The 16,212-nt window shown below is 46.0% G+C and overlaps 1 protein-coding gene across 3 annotated transcripts in view; it reads left to right on the top strand.

The window, feature by feature from the left end:
* Nucleotides 1-15,883, top strand: part of sbno2b (strawberry notch homolog 2b) — an 85,795-nt gene extending 69,912 nt beyond the window's left edge. For all 3 annotated transcript variants that reach the window (XM_083647847.1, XM_083647848.1, XM_083647849.1), the window contains 16 exons: nt 1,983-2,065; nt 2,700-2,882; nt 3,156-3,277; nt 3,522-3,653; nt 4,377-4,512; nt 6,346-6,458; nt 8,450-8,521; nt 8,820-8,928; nt 9,062-9,133; nt 9,641-9,784; nt 10,098-10,192; nt 11,149-11,241; nt 11,433-11,564; nt 12,285-12,361; nt 13,499-13,689; nt 14,046-15,883. In XM_083647847.1, coding sequence (XP_083503973.1) covers nt 1,983-2,065; nt 2,700-2,882; nt 3,156-3,277; nt 3,522-3,653; nt 4,377-4,512; nt 6,346-6,458; nt 8,450-8,521; nt 8,820-8,928; nt 9,062-9,133; nt 9,641-9,784; nt 10,098-10,192; nt 11,149-11,241; nt 11,433-11,564; nt 12,285-12,361; nt 13,499-13,689; nt 14,046-15,178 — 2,887 coding nt within the window. In that variant the 3' untranslated portion in view covers nt 15,179-15,883. The remainder of the gene's footprint in view (nt 1-1,982; nt 2,066-2,699; nt 2,883-3,155; nt 3,278-3,521; nt 3,654-4,376; nt 4,513-6,345; nt 6,459-8,449; nt 8,522-8,819; nt 8,929-9,061; nt 9,134-9,640; nt 9,785-10,097; nt 10,193-11,148; nt 11,242-11,432; nt 11,565-12,284; nt 12,362-13,498; nt 13,690-14,045) is intronic.
* The last annotated feature ends 329 nt before the right edge of the window (nt 15,884-16,212 follow it).

The raw sequence follows: 16,212 nt of genomic DNA, 5'->3' as shown, positions 1-16,212 counted from the left end.
ATAGGCTATATGTGCAGCAAACCTGTAACCAGAGAAGTCAAGTCACTAATCCTCGTCTTCCTCTTCTTCCTGCGTACTGAAACCACCAAAGTCCTCATCTTCAGTGTCGGAAACGAACAGGTTCAGGGTGGCTTCGTCAACCACTCTCCTCTCTCCTTCATTGTCACTCAAAACCAACAAACTCCTCTTCATCACTGTCGGCATCGAACAGCCTCTGAAGCCTCTGACGGCCCTCAGCGCCAGCTGTGGCGGCGTCATCCTCTTCATCCCGCAGCAGTCCAGCGTTTTGGAACCCGTTGGTGATTGTGGATGTTTTCACACTCCTATAATATTCCGTGATCTTCCTTTGTGTGAATTCGCCGAAGTTTGTGATTTTCTCCTGGTAGTCGGGAGGGAGTTGTTCAGTAGTTCTCCCCCGGACGGACAGTCCCTTTCGTCTCATGAATCGGAAGCACCAAGATGGCCCACCTCTGAAATGTTCAATTTTCATCTCGGTGGCGACTGTTTTGGCCTTCAGTCGGATCTGCACCGTGGAAACGCCTCGGCCGTCTGCTCTTTGGGTCAACACCCAGTCTTCAAGGGAATCTTCAAGTTCGGGCCATCTGCTTTTATGACCTCTGAAGGACTTTTTGGTCTTCTTGCACTGAGACAGTTCCTCCTGCTGCTTCTTCCAACGTCTCACCATTGACTCATCGATGCCCAGGTTACGCGCGGCTGCTCTGTTTCCCTCTTTTAATGCGAGATTGACTGCTTTCAACTTGAAAGCTGCGTCGTGTGAATTTCTGCGTACCTTCCCCATGGTAAGTGAGAGTGTTGCTTCTACTGCTCGTCTTGTTGTGAATATTCCTTGATCTTCCTTTGTGTGAATTCGCCGAAGTTTGTGATTTTCTCCTGGTAGTCGGGGGAGGGAGTTGTTGGTCGAGTGGCCGTTTGCTTACCGTAATTACCATATGTAAGTGGTCACGCACAGAGGGGATTGTCGGGAAAGAGATGGCTGTTTGAGGAAGCTCCCATTTACCGTATTACCGTAACATTTCAACAAAACAACATAACACAACACCACCGTTGTTTATTTTTACAGTGCACACAGTGTCCGCGGTGTGGTGAAAAGAGGGCAAGAGAGGAAATTAAAACAGAAGTGGATTTATAGTTAGAAAGAGTGCTAAAAAAGAGAGATTTTATTTGTATTTTTTTTTTTTTTTTTTCTGAAAAAATCCATAGATAAGACGCACCGTTATATAAGCCGCAGGGGCCAAAAAACGGGAAAAAAGCCGCGGCTTATAGTCCGGAATTTACGGTAGTTAGATTAGGTTAATTAATTGCATCACACTCATATCTGTCAATTCGAACTGGTGGGCCGTTTGACACACCCTCCTTTATTAAGGCTGTGACTCAAACTTTCCCAACATCGTATTTGGAATGTTTTGTGTTTTTGTGGCCTCCCTTCCTCTTTGTGATACCTCTGTGTTTTTAAGTTTATTATTAATTTGTTGCTGGGAGACTTGTGGTCTGTGGGTTTCTTGCAATCTCTTTTGTCACTTCAACAAACAGCAAAATGTTTTGCCAAGCCCAGGGAGAACGTATCCAAACCACATACGTTGCGTAAAATGATAATCGCCCAGGCCATGGTGTTTCAATGAGTGCCATTCATTCATAATTAAACCACCAGACAAAGTATTTAGTTATCATTAACTATTCATTTAATATCTGACTTAATTACCAAAACAAGGAAGGAAATGTACGTTTTCAATCAACTTCTGTCTGTTTGACCTTAGCCCCTCTCTCAGCAGACGTACCTGAATGTCTAAGTAGGTGAGATGGAAGACAAAATGTCAGTCTGCCTGTTAAGACGTGACAGCTAATTGAGGCGCTGTATCTCCACCCATCAACTGTCCTGTTCTGCCCCGATTGCTTTTCTGTCAGAATGAAAGTATCTCACTGTCGCTGTCTTTCTCTTTGACCTCTTTCTCTCTTTCCTGTAGGGGCGTGTTCCAGTCTCTAGTCCTCAAACACTTCCCATCAGAGAAACAGAGGCGAGAGAAGGGGCCAGGGAATAAGAGAAAACGTGAGTAAACAAGATGCATTGGTCACATTCACTTAGCATAGATAACCGATAATATTAATTATATGTAGCCCATAGATACAGTCGGTCTGTGTGGGAACGCCCACAAAATGTTACTACGGCTGGTGCACGAGACTAGATGCTGGGGTAAAAACCCCCCATATAACTCAATGGGCTGACTCACCAAAGGACGGTGCTGCGGCTCTACACTACAGGATTAGGGATTGAAAAGCAGGTACATAGATGTCTGTCTAGATGTTACATTCACTGCGGTGGTTGAATTCCTGATCCTGTCTGCCTGGGCTGGGCTAGCAGCTAAATGCTAACTCTGCTGCATTGGAAGAACGGGAGGATTTACCCCACGCCGATCCATTGAACACACATCTATGATGAGACACTGACTCTATCTATCCTCAGTTGAGGTGTCAAACAACTCTACCGGCTTACGGTCTAATCGGCAGACTGCTGCATTTGTATATATCTGCTTGTTTGGTTAACATTTGGCACTGTAGATAGGTACACCGAAACGCTTGTTTTGTAGTCTATCTCTTACCCTAGTGATGTTTAAATCGTCTCTAGCACGTGTCGTTTAGCTCCATTCTGGTTCCTTATGTTACTATCGTGTCGTTGTTGTCAGGTAAGCCGCGAGGCCGCCAGCCAAAGTTTCCAAAGCACATGATGGAGATGGGCGGCGTGATCAATATCAGCGACGACAGCAGCAGTGACAGCGACGGCCTGGACACAGACTCCAACTCCTCACCAGACTCTCTGCTCGACAACGACGACGTCATCTTCGTCCAGCACACGAGCTGCCACACAGGTAGGAAAGCCTTCTTTCTTCCGTTGGCGTCGTCGATTGTTTAGCACGTGGAGTCGTGATGAAAGTTACACCCCAGTAACAAGAAATGAATCAACTCAAACAAGTGATTTGATCTTTTCCAAAAGTGACCAATCTCTACACAGGTGCTTGTCTGGACATTAAAACCCACCTGCCAGTCATCACTTGACACTTTAGCCTCCTGTTCTTTTTTAAACTGTGGCCTGCTGGCGTTACAATAGTTCATGTTTCCTCTGCTTTCTCTTGTGTTCACAGCCAGGGTAGAGGAAATGAAGCAGGGCCTCCTCAACAAGATATCCGTGCTGGGAAAAGAACTACCTCTCAATACCTTGGACGAGCTCATCGATAAGCTTGGAGGACCTGAGAAAGTCTCAGAGGTACGGTTCTTTAGATTGTCCCCTGGACAATTTCGGGCTTTGACTATACTCACATAGACCTTGACTCGTAGGGTTACTTAAAGCTTAAGAATACGAGTTGGTTGTGCCCCCGCAGGTCTGCTCTTCAGGTCTTAAGTCATTGCTCAGACCTAAGCGCTGAAAATACACGGCGATTTGAGGTTTCAATAAGGCATTTTTGACAGAACATGGGTTAAGTGAGAATGTGTTCTTGTTCTTTCTGTAGATGACTGGCCGTAAGGGTCGCGTGGTGCGGCGTCCTGACGGCAGCGTCCGTTACGAGTCCCGGGCTGAGCAGGGCCTTACGATCGACCATATCAACGTCAAGGAGAAAGACCGCTTCATGTGTGGAGAGAAGGTGAGATACACCAAGAAATTAGACCGAGATCTAGTTCACCAATAGCTCATCAAAGCACCTACAATTGATATCCGTTCATACACAACAGTTAAAGCTGGAAACATGCTCCAACGTCAGCCTCAACTTGGAGCGTTCCCGACGGCAGCTACACCTATATACTCGAATGTTAGCTGTGTGATATCAAACTGTGTGATTTCACTAGGATTTCAATGACTAGAAGTTAGCCCAAGGAGAGAATGTAGTGCATACTGTACTTGGTAATAGCTTTCACTCTCTCCTGTTCTCTCCCCATCTACATTATAGTATACTTGCGCTATTCCCGTCATCTGCGTTGAGTCACATTTCCGGGGAGCTGCACGCCAGCTGTGCTGACAGGCTTGCCAGCCACAGCGCAGCCCTCGGCGTATTTGGCGAGGGCTGACTTTGACGCTGTAGTGATGTGTTTTCCGCATAATTGTACCCCCTGTGGTACTAGTGTTTGCAATAGATTCCACTGAAGCAGTCCGCACTGTAGATAAGCTTGTGTTTTCTTTTCAGTGCTAACCTCAATCTATCCTACTGATAAATAACATTTAAAAGGCTGCAACAGATCCCTCTCTAGAGGAAACTTGCCCTGATAAAAAGTCTATATAATATACACACATCCAAAAACACTCAGTTCCCCAAACATGGTCCATGAGGAAATCCATCCACAAATCTACTTTGCCTCTCCCTCTTCTCCAGTTGGTTGCCATCATCTCGGAGGCGGCCAGCTCCGGGATCTCGCTGCAGGCGGACAAGCGGATAAAGAACCAGAGGCGCCGGGTCCACATGACCCTGGAGCTGCCCTGGAGTGCAGACAGGGCCATACAGCAGTTTGGTGAGTCAGAGGAAACTGGAAGAGCCTTATAAAACCAAAGGGCAGTGAGTGCATGAGAAGGAGAACTGATTTAACCCATTGATACCCGATGCAGCATTTGTGTGTATCCCTTTAAGACCGCGTCACACGGTTCGCGGTCTTACAGGGATACACACACAAATGAGGGATATACACGCTCATCAGGTATCAAGGAACACCGCAACATTTTGGGAGATTTGCCTATTTGCTATATTCCCGATAATAAAACCAGAAGATAGATAGCCTTCTCTTCCCTGTGCGTGCAGTAGAAACTAGCCCCATGCCCCTCCTGCTAACTACAATGGTACAGCAGCCTACCCACCTACCCCCAGCCGTTCAGTCACCAAAAATACACCAATTTACTGCAATTCATTGAGAGCCGACTAGACCTCTTCCCCCTGCCTCACTTCATCATGACATTGGTGGTATCAGGAAATACGAGTTTGAAGCGACCTCTTCAGCTGTCAGTCATGTTGTGGTTTCTACATACGTGCCTGAGACCGGGCTCAAGTTTGGGGTCTAAAGCTATGAGGAATATTGAAGGAGGAATTCCTAAAGTAAAGGGAGCCCTCTGTAGCTTTATCTCTCACTGAGAATAAGGGTCAAGGTTAGGGCCAAAAAGGAGGTTTTGTCCACAGAGAGGATCAGTGGTTTGTTTCTGAGTGAGCGAAGATTCAAGGTCAAGCGTTTCACAACAGTATGAGGAAAGTCTGGAATCTTTTCTCACATTCTGCTGGTAATTATGAAGTTGTGATTGCCTTCACTAATTTCATACTGTGTGTGTGTGTGTGTGTGTGTGTGTGTGTGTGTGTGTGTGTGTGTGTGTGTGTGTGTGTGTGTGAGAGAGAGAGACCATTTTATGTTTCATAATAATCCAGAATTATAATAACGGCAGTATTTAAATACAACTATTTGAGCGGATGTTTTGTTTCACTACAGGGAGCAAGGATTTAGTTTAATGAATTGGACCAACATGATTGGCATGAATTCCTCTGCCTCTTGTGTCTATTAGATATCATTCTTCCAATGCTGCCTCCTATACATCGCTCTCTCTCACACATACTCACACACAAATACACTTATTTACATGCTGCCTCCTATACATCGCTCTCTCTCACACATACTCACACACAAATACACTTATTTACAGAGTAGTGAATTAATTAATTGCTTGCAATAACTAAGCAGAAGTAATATTTGCCATCAGTGGCCTTCCTGCTGGGAGTGGAACCTATCATCTAACTTTGTGTACATGGGCTTGTTTGGCAAGTCAGTGTTTAAACAAAACTTGCGTGTGCGACGTCACACACAACACACACAATACACACACACACACACACACACACACACACACACACACACACACAGTGATGTAGTATTTAGCTAGTTCCACATAAGAGCTGCACTTCCTTGACTATCCAAATAGTATTGTTCTAGGGAAATGAAAACCAAACCTGTTGGGTAGAAACATTTTTGTGGACGGCTTGTTCAAGCACAGCCTCTTCTCCCTCAGTGCAATGATGAGGTTTCTCTGTCATTTGATATGGCAGCAGCATCCTAACCTGACGCTGCCAGCGCCCCCATCTGGCAGCGTCAGGTCAGCAGCATCCCATCATGTCATCAAAAATATCCCCCTCTTCATACTTTCCTGGTTGTTCTATTCATGTATCCAGTCACTCAGCAACAGGTCGGTTAGTGAATCGGGATGGTCAAATTGTGTGTGTGTTTTGTCGAATGTTCTCTAGTTATAGTTTTAGTCTTGTTAACAGATCCAACAGATCCTCTCTTACACTCCACTTGTTCTTGTCTTTATAGGTCGCACCCACCGGTCCAATCAAGTGACGGCCCCGGAGTACATCTTCCTCATCTCCGAGTTGGCTGGGGAGAGACGTTTCGCCTCCATTGTGGCCAAGAGACTAGAGAGCCTGGTACATCCCATTGTCTTATAGATACTGGGGGGGGGGGGGGAAGGGGGAGGGTGTTATTTGGTTGTTTGGGCGTACAACTTCCAGTAATTTCTAGTGGCACGCTACAGTTTTCCTGAAGATTTCCTGTTCTTTGTCTTCACAATCCCATCTTTACAAGGTTTTTGCGTGCCATGTTTCCTGCTGCGTTTAGCCCGCGTGAAGTCAGTCTCACGAGAAGATCATCCCCTTCAGCCAGTTGTTTTACAAAGTCCGGGGAGAAGAATTGTTCCACTGCAAACACACAGAGGATCAGACTTTTGTGCTTATTGTGTTGCTGAGTTGACATTGTGAAGACTCCGCCGTTTGCTCCTTCACCCTCTGTCCTTCCTGTTATTCCCTAGTGTCGACTCCTTTCTTGTTCACATCGACTTTTCTCCCCATTTCAGCCACAAGAGATTCCTGGGTATTTCCCTCTTCATCGCTCTAACGGGAAACTAAGTTAGTTGGGGGGGGGAAGGAAAGCACCATGTCTGGATAATAAGCCATGATTTTTCCATATTTTATTATTGCATTTCAGCAGCGCCAGTCGTTTATTTTCATAATGTCCCAGTATGACGGCTCTTTTGGGTGAAAGCACAGAGGGGAACTGCTAAAACGTTCCTCATGAGAGGTGTGTAGGAAGCTGAGCAAGTCAGTGAGGCAAATGGCCATGCTAGTCGCCAAGAATATTTCTTTTTCATTTTTTGTGAATTTTAGATGCTGACTTTTGATCACATCTTTTGTACATTTGGTATGTTTGTTTAATTTAATTTATCATTATTTTATTGTGAGCTATGGATTTAAGACTCATTTAAAAGTGATTTACTTTCCATCCTTGCATTTATTCTATTAATTTGTGGTGTAGGGTTATATGGGGGGGGGGGTGGGCGGGCGTTGAGGGTAGGTCATTCGGCGATACCACAGAAACTCTCCCTCTTCTTCACAGCCCAATGTTGGCAGGTAAGAGGGTAAGCGGGGGTGGCAGTTCCAGAAAGTCCTCCCTGTGTTTGCCAGCCCTGCTCGGTAAATAGGTCACGTCCCGTCCTCATGCCTGCCTGTACTTGAGACGAAACGTGCACGTGCACACACACGCACAACGTGCACACACACAAACAACGTGCACGTGCACACAAACGCACAGACAGTCGCACCAGAGGGCTGAATACCTTTGTGATTGGCTCTCTTCAGATGAGCAGTGAGGTCATATCTGGCTGAGACGTCCCTTTGTTTTGGTGTCTCGAGGCATTCGTCTGTGTGGGCAGCGCCAGCAGCTGTCGACGTAGCCAAACTCCACCTTCTCCCCCCTAAATGTTCCTTCACCTCCCTCACCGAGGTTCATTTGAAAGGTCAATAAAAGGTCAACAGACAAGAAAAATGGCTGCTAACATTTCAGTACAGATAATCTCTCTCTTACTCTTCCTTTGTCTTTTACTCTCTTTTGTTAAAATATCGCTTGGAGTCCTGTCTAGACACAAAACGATGTCCAAATGATAAACGAGGATGGTGCAAGAAACGCTGAAGAATTCGACCTGTGATGCGATAGTTGCCATCAACACCTCCAACCTCAATACTTTACTCTTAAATGGTCAAATGTTAAATTGCCTGAATTTATATAGCACTTTTATCCAAAGCGCTTTACACTGAGTAGGTACATTAACCCATTCACACAGACATTCATACATCGATGGCGGCAAGCTACCGCGCACAGCCATCGGGAGCAATTTGGGGTGCAGCATCTTGCCCAAGGCCACTTCGACATGCAGGCTAGAGGAGGCGGGGATCGAACCACCGGCCTCTTTTATCCAAAGCGATTAGTGGACAAGGCGCTCTACTTCCTGAGCCACAGCTACTCTTCCACGTGGAGCTGAGAGTAGACTGTAGGCAGGCTATTTGATGTGTATGCGATTCTAATCCGTGTATGAATGATGCTTTGAAGGCTGTGACACTAATACGGCCTCTGATCTACTTTGCAGGGTGCGTTAACCCACGGGGATAGAAGAGCCACTGAATCCAGAGATCTGAGCAAATACAACTTTGAGAACAAGGTCGGTACACTTCAGAACTACTGTATATCATCTTCTGGCGTTTAAAGTGTGAGAATGTGCTTCTGTTTTAATGGGAACCAATTTAAGGTCTATGTCAGCCTGTCACTGTTTGTTCTGGCGTCCAAGTACCACCCACCTCTCGATCAGAACTATTACATCTACACTCAATCTTTTTGTTAGACCTTCAGATTTGACAACCTGAATGAGTTGCATGCTAAAATTGCTAGTGTGGTTGGTGTTGAATGAGCTTCACGAACAAATACGTCTGTACCAATTGCGTTTCTCCTCTCCCCTGCAGTATGGTACCAAGGCTCTGGATAAAATAACCAAAGCTATCCTGGGCCACATAGAGAACAGGGTGCCGCCACCCAAAGGCTACCCGGCGGGCGAGGCCATGTTCTTCAGAGGTACGTTTCACTGTGAGGTTTGATTGACTGTGACAGTATCTCGGGTCATAAGAAAGACTACTTCTTCCACCACAAACTCTAGTATGATTGATTCACAAAACTACCGGTACAACGATGTTCTTCTTTATTCCAGACATGAAAATCGGAATGATGGATGTGGGCATCTTTTGTAAGGAGTCTCGCTTTGGGATCAATACTGAGAAAGGTAAGGCACTGAGAGACATGCAGGCAGATCTTGAGTAAAACCTGAGGATAGGATTTTTATGGCAGTATATTTTTAGGATTAATGTGGACTTTGTCTTTTCTTTGCTGTTTTGGTGGAGACTGGTTCTGCCTATGTCAGTTTTGATCTGTTCAAAACGGGTCCTAAGAGGGCTGAGTTCTTGTACTTGCTGATGGGTACACATACATTAGCTGTGTGGGTTGGTGGGTGGGGAGGGGTGTTATGTTTCTGAGTGAATTTGTTTGTGTATGTGTATGTATTTTGTATTTTATGTGTTTGTTGTAGATGTTTGTGGTTCTTATGTTTTTTATTCTTGTATGTTAAAATTTTAAATCAATTAAAAAAAAAAGTTAAAAAAAAAAATAGAACGAGAAAAAGATTAATATGGACCCCTAGACCACCTACTTAAAATGTAATTTTGCTGTGGTCACCTGTTCACATATAATCACATAGCCCTGTTAACTGCTCCGCATTGCATTTCTCTCTCAGACTGTAGCATCACCAAGTTCCTAAACCGCATCCTAGGCCTGGAGGTCCACAAGCAGAATTATCTCTTCCAGTACTTCACGGACAACTTTGACTACCTAATCGAGAAGGACAAGAAGGAGGGCAAATACGACATGGGAATCCTAGGTATGGAGGTCAAGAGTACTATACAAAATCAGAGATTTTTGGCACATCTGGTATTACTGGGGGGGGGGGGGGGATGATAACCAAAAAACATCGAACCACACAAGTTAGTGGTATACTGTATATGATGGCGGGCGGCACCTTTATTAAGTTGGTAACCAATCCACTAATATCAGTGATTGTATTATCGTTCCATGCTAATCTATTACTATAATGTCGGTCTGTTCGGTTCTTTTCCAAATGTATTTTCTTTTCTTTCTATGTTCTATCGTGGCTCTACTTTATCTGAAATTGTGTTCTGTGGTGTCACTGACAGACCTTGCCCCAGGAAACGATGAGATCTATGAGGAGAAGCAGGAGATTTTCCTGACAGCTGGAAACCCTCAGGACGGACAGGTTGTTCTCTATAAGGTAGGCACAACCTCATCTCATGCGTTGATGCTATAAAAGTAGGCAGCAGCTCTGATAGCCATGCGCCGTGCTACATGCTACATGATGTCCCTGTGACCTGTGTTTTGTAACAGAATGCACACTGCATTCTTCTGATATTAGAAGAATGCCAGTTTTATCGCCCACAGCAGACAGCAGTGAAAATATGTTTATTAAACACAAATCTGACTGGGGTTGTCCTGTTTTAGTTACAACCAGTGGGATTATTAGTGGAATGGTTGGTCCAAAAATATATAAGCTTTATATTTGGCAGCAAAGCAATATCCACAGATTAGTTAGCAAAAGAAAAAAGGAGTTCATTCAGATTTTCTCGTTAAGGCTTGCCCTACATACACAACTTCCATAAAAAGGAACTAATACAACTGGGGAAATGATCTCAGAGTTTGTTTCACATTTTGTTTTCACTCCGTTCCAGACTGTTGCAGAGGTAACTAGAGTAGCTACCTCTATAGTGAGTTTTGATTGATTGATGTCAGTTTGCCATTAGTTAGACTGTGATCATGCAGGCTTAGCCCCAGGCTGAGGAGCCTATGGAGACTCTAGTGGGAGGTGGGAACGGGATAATTACTGGTATCTCCGGCTTTTAGCTGTTGCTGCAGGCTAACCTACATTTGACATTTCAAACTTGGCAAGCAAACAGAATGCTACACAGCCAGGACCAGTTTAGCAGGTATATAGAGAGAGAGAGAGAGAGAGAGTGGGTGGGTGCATGCATGCGTGAATGTGGTAGTCAATGAGTTTTATTCAAATCTATATCAGTGTGCTTTAAAAAATATATATGCCTCAGATTATAATCATGGCTCTCTATGCAAGAGTAGTTCCCTTCGCCAGCAGCATGTGGTTGCATGGCTGGTTAGATCCTCCTCTTTCATAAGACAACTGCTCCAGTCTCTGACTCTGTACCTTTTGCCCTGTAGATCAGTGTGGACAGAGGCATGCCCTGGGAAGAGGCCTTCGAGAAGTCACAGAAGCTCAATGACGATGATGAGGGATTCTACCTGTCTCACAAGGTGAACCTATGTGCCAACAAACAAAACAATCCCCAAGCTATACTGTACGGCATTTCAGATGTATTATGTGACCCAGACACCACAGAACATGTATATGTCCTCAGCATTTGATGAAATGGATGTAGTCTACAACTGTGGACGTATCAGAACTCACCGTCTACTTAGTGCTGACTTATGCCTCCTCCCCACAGCTGCGAGGTAACCACCCATGTGTGCTGCTCGCTGAGCAAGGCAGAGGCAAGAACTTTGTGGTCTACAAGCCCAACATCGGCAAGCAGGCCCATCCTGAGAGCCTGGACAACCTGCAGCTACGTTACAAGAAGGTGAAGGCCTGTCTCTACATCTGTTGATCAACCAGTCAAGCACAGTTGGTTTCTGCCTGTATCTGTGTCTATTATATAATGTCCCACACAAGAGAAGAACCACTTACCAAGGACCAAGCTGGACTGTTTAGGATTAGTGCAATTCCCACAGAATCATCTGTGATTGTCGGTTAGAAGCTTCTAACTTTGACGGAGTCAACTGCCCCCTTGTGGATATTTAACAGTAATGAGCCAGACAATATCCAAGGCGTTGGAACTGAAAGATGTGTCAATATTTTATAGCCCCCTAAACTCATTAGCAAGAGCATGAGCAACATAACTCAGGATTAAACGTATGTATGGCTCAAGAGGTTGTTGAAATCCCTCTTTGTTTGTAACGTGGATTTAAGCTCTACCTCTTTCCCCTTCCCACATGATGATGAATGACTCTTCATCACATGATCACCGAGAACAATATTCACTTCCTCCTTTGATACCATCAGCATCTGTCAAGGTGGTGAAACCATGATGTCACCTGTGATTGGGAATAAACAAATGCCTCTTTGTTGCGAGAGTGACACTTTCCCTTTTGTCTAGTGTTCTCTTCCTGTATTGTTAAAGATATATTCCAAAAGCTGCTTGTTCTCCTCTCGTGGATTTGATGGATGTCCATTGTGCTGCAGTGCATTGTGGGTGTGGTGACTCCCCTGTTGATTATGGTGTTATATGTTCCTTCTGCAGGTGACTCCAGAAGAAGCCCAGGAGAGCTGGGAGAGCCAGTTCACCTTCTCTTTCAAGAAGTGTAGCCATGCCAATTGGTAAGTAGGAATCCACAGCCTCCACTGGGATCAATGGCTCACATATATCCAATCAGGCTGGTGCTTATCAGGATTCAAACAGGGTTATTTTAAGGTCAGATGCCATTCCTAAGGATTTGCAGGTCACCTGAGAACTAGTCTCATATAGAAATACCTCCACAAAGTTTCACATTTGCACCATCCACCTCTGAGAGCATGCTCGATTGGCGATTGGTCTCACAACCTATTGTACAATTTTCAAATCCCAAAGATGTGAGGGATCAGCTAATAGTATGCAAACAACAACTTATATGCCTTTAACTAAAACATCGACAAACTAACACAGAGTTCAAAGTGATGGACGATGTGACCTAACTATTTGAAAGAGAAGCACGATGTATGTCATCCCTGCTGGCGTGGCATAACATCTCGAATAAAGCTTAATTTATACTTATTAGAAAGTGTCGCTCAGCACATGGTCGCAGACAAAAAAGAAAGTCTCGCTCATGGTGTTGCATTTATACTTCAGTGAACGTTCACCTCGGTTCAACGGTCACCTGACACTCGAACGCCATCAGTGCAGACAGCCAAGGCAAGAGAGGGAATGGAATGCACAGTGAAACCACCTCGGAGGCAAGATGTAACGTACTTGGCTGCAGCCGCATATAAACGACACACAACCACACAACTCACCTCCTCTCTCTCTCTGGGAAATTGGTCACGATGTTCTTTGTGATTTTCACGAAGTCATACATCAAGGACAGGCTGATAAAAATAGCGGGGATACTTCATTCATTTCAATCGAGTGAAAACCAAAACAAGGAAGTCAAGCGCGTGCTGTCTATATAGGTAATCAGACTTGCGCGACACTATGTGACGTCGTCAGCGACACTAGAAATTTCACTAGGTAGCAGACACTGCTCGCTGACACTTAAAAGTGTCGACTCAAGTCCTCATTTCTGTCGGCGACCGTTTCAAAAGTGTCGGCAGACGAAGCATAAATTGGCCTTAAGTCTTCACCCCTATGTAGTGGGTGGACCTAATATTCTAATGTCTCCACTCCTTCAAACAGAATAAGGCATTGATTAGATTAGGTGACACAAGATACTCTCATGTGTGTAAAGGTCTTGACTTATATCCGTCTTATCTTCTCCTCAGGAATGGGAAATGTAAGAAGATTGAGGAAGGCCAGGAGTGTCTGCAGGGCATGCGGCTGCGTCAGTACCACATGCTGTGTGGCGCTCTGCTGCGTGTGTGGAAGCGGGTGGCCGATGTGGTCTCTGACATCACCAGCTCCAGCATCCTGCAGATTGTTCGCCTCAAAACCAAACAGCACAACAAGCAAGTCGGTCAGTACAGCGCCCTCTGGGGACAAGTGATATGAAACTAACACAATTATGCAATTTGTCCGGGTTTTTAGAATCTCTCTCAGACGTCGCCCTGCTATTGTAAACCTTAATAAACAAAAAGCCCAGCCCAAAGTCATGACGCTTCTTCATTACAAATTGAGGGAAATAAATGATTTCTCGCTTTCCTCGTGTCTCTTATGAACTCTTATTAATAATCAGTGTTTCCCTTTGAGCACTGCAAGGTGACCCTACAGTAAGTGACATAACTTTATTGAAATGATTACAAACCAGCTCCTATGCAGCTGAGCCAGTTTGGGAAAGTCTGAATACTGACACATGACCTTACTCTTCTCCAGGTATCAAGATCCCAGAGAACTGCGTGGCTCGTGTGCGAGAAGAGCTGCTGCTCATGGATGTGGAGGTGAAGAAGAGGCGCAAGGAGAGGGAGCAGCAGGCCCTGGAGCAACGGAAGGCTGAGGAGCGCAAGCGCATACTGGAGGAACAAAGCAGACACCTCCTGGCCAACCTCATCAGCCAGAACCCCATCCACAACCAATCCCTCACCCAGTCTCTGAACCAAAACCCTCTCCAAATACAAAGGACACAAAACATCGCCCAAATAACACTACAGCAGAGACAGAGAGCCCAACAGCTCTTGTCCTTACAGAGGAACCCCAAACAAATGCAGCAAAGGACCCAGGCCAACCGGCCCGGCAACACCACCGCCACCCCCACCACCAACCAGGGCCCTCTACCCAGCATGGCCACCCTCAGCTCCCATTTCTCACGGTTTCCTTCCCAGCCCTTCATATCCGCCTTCCCACATCTGAAGAAGAGCCCTCTGGATGAGATCTTGGACCTGACAGTGAACTCGCCATCCCCCTCCCCAGACAGCACGGAGGCCGGGCTGCGCCTGGACAGTCTGACGGGACGCTCTGGAGCGTTCAGAGACGACTTTAATCTGGAGTCTCTGATCTCTCGGAGCGCACTGAACGCCCAGCACACTGCACAAATACAGTCGCCTCTACTGCTACAGCAGCAGCAACAACATCTGCAGGCCAGACAGCAGCAGATAAAGATAGAGAACCAGAGCTTACTGGTCAACAACCACCAACCAGACTTTTTAGACTTCTTAGACTTACCCCTTACCCCTCTGTCTTACCAACTGTCCACACAGAGAGCCAACCATTCATCCTCTACCTCCTCCTCCTCTTCCACTTCCTCCACCCCTTCCATCTCAAACAACCCGGTGTCTCGTGTCCTCTCCACCTCTCCCCACCTCCCAACATCTTCCTCCTCTTCTCTTTTTTCCAGCACACCCTCCAACTCTCTCTTCTCCTCCCCGTGTCTCCTCCCCCCGTCGGACTCTCTGCCCTTACCCAACGGCCACTGCAGTTCTGGCGCTCTCAACGTCCGAGAGGCTCTGAACACCATGCTACAGAGCGGCCTGGACCGCAAGTCCGTCATTCATTACCTGCAACCAGAATGAGGTGATGCTTAGCAACAGCTCATCTGGGACTTATTTTGTTTAGTTGTCTTTGTTTGTGTTATTTTTTTAAGCAGATTTTGACCTGTTCGCTGCAGTCTGTGAACGGACCCTCGGACCTGCTCCCACTCCCCTCAGGGCCTATAGTCACATCACTGCCTGTCCTGTCCTGCGCTCAGCTCACCCTTCTCTCTATCCAAATGTATGATTCACCTGCTAGGGTCACAGTCACCAGTCCTGACTTTGGAGTGGCTGTTAAGGTGACAGGGGGCTCGATCGATAGCAGATCTCTACACCAAAGTGTCCCTCCTCGACAGTGAAAGGCAGCTGTAACAAAGTATGATTTTTGCCATTTGAAAAACCCCATGTGATCGCTGTATTTTTGTGAAGTGTAAGAGCTGTCAAATAGAGTTCGTTCATACAGGTAATCCTTGTGTAGAAATCTTTTACCAATAACACACCTCCCCCTGCTGGTTTTATGTGGTATGATGATTAAAGTTGCTGGAACCCAAATGCCTTTTCGCCAGTTGTTGCAACAGGTTCTCAATCCGGCCGTGTATATCACCGCTGTGTCACGCATCTCGTGTGCTGGATGGGACACGCCTGGAAACCCTTGTGCGCAAATATAATCTGCCCACGGACGCCCCGTTACACAAGCACTGCACACCTGGTTGGGGTGAGGCAAGGGTCAAGTTTTACGCCTTGGGAAGCGCATCGGGGTGGGCGGGACTTAGCTTTAGGCATTGGGGAAGGGTCTCTTAGGGTTAGGCATGGGGAGGGGGGGGGTTATGTTTAGGTACTGCTAGTCACTTGGTTTGGGTTTGGATATGGTGGGGGCCTTAGGGTTAGGGTCTCCAAGGTAGGAATACCTAGCCTCCAACCCCCATGGCTTTGCCTCACCCCGACCATGTGTGTCCGTGTTTGTTCCATAATACACCTGGCTTGTTTAACGGTGCGTCCGTGAGCGTATCATATTTGCACACAAGGGTACCGGGCGCGTCCCATCCAACGCATAAGGTGACAGAGCGGTGATATAT

The sequence above is a fragment of the Poromitra crassiceps genome (assembly GCF_964638095.1).
Source record: "Poromitra crassiceps genome assembly, chromosome: 12".
In the NCBI taxonomy this organism is placed as follows: Eukaryota; Metazoa; Chordata; class Actinopteri; order Beryciformes; family Melamphaidae; genus Poromitra; species Poromitra crassiceps.
Note: the sequence above shows the minus strand (reverse complement) of the source record. Positions and strands in the feature narration are given on the sequence as shown.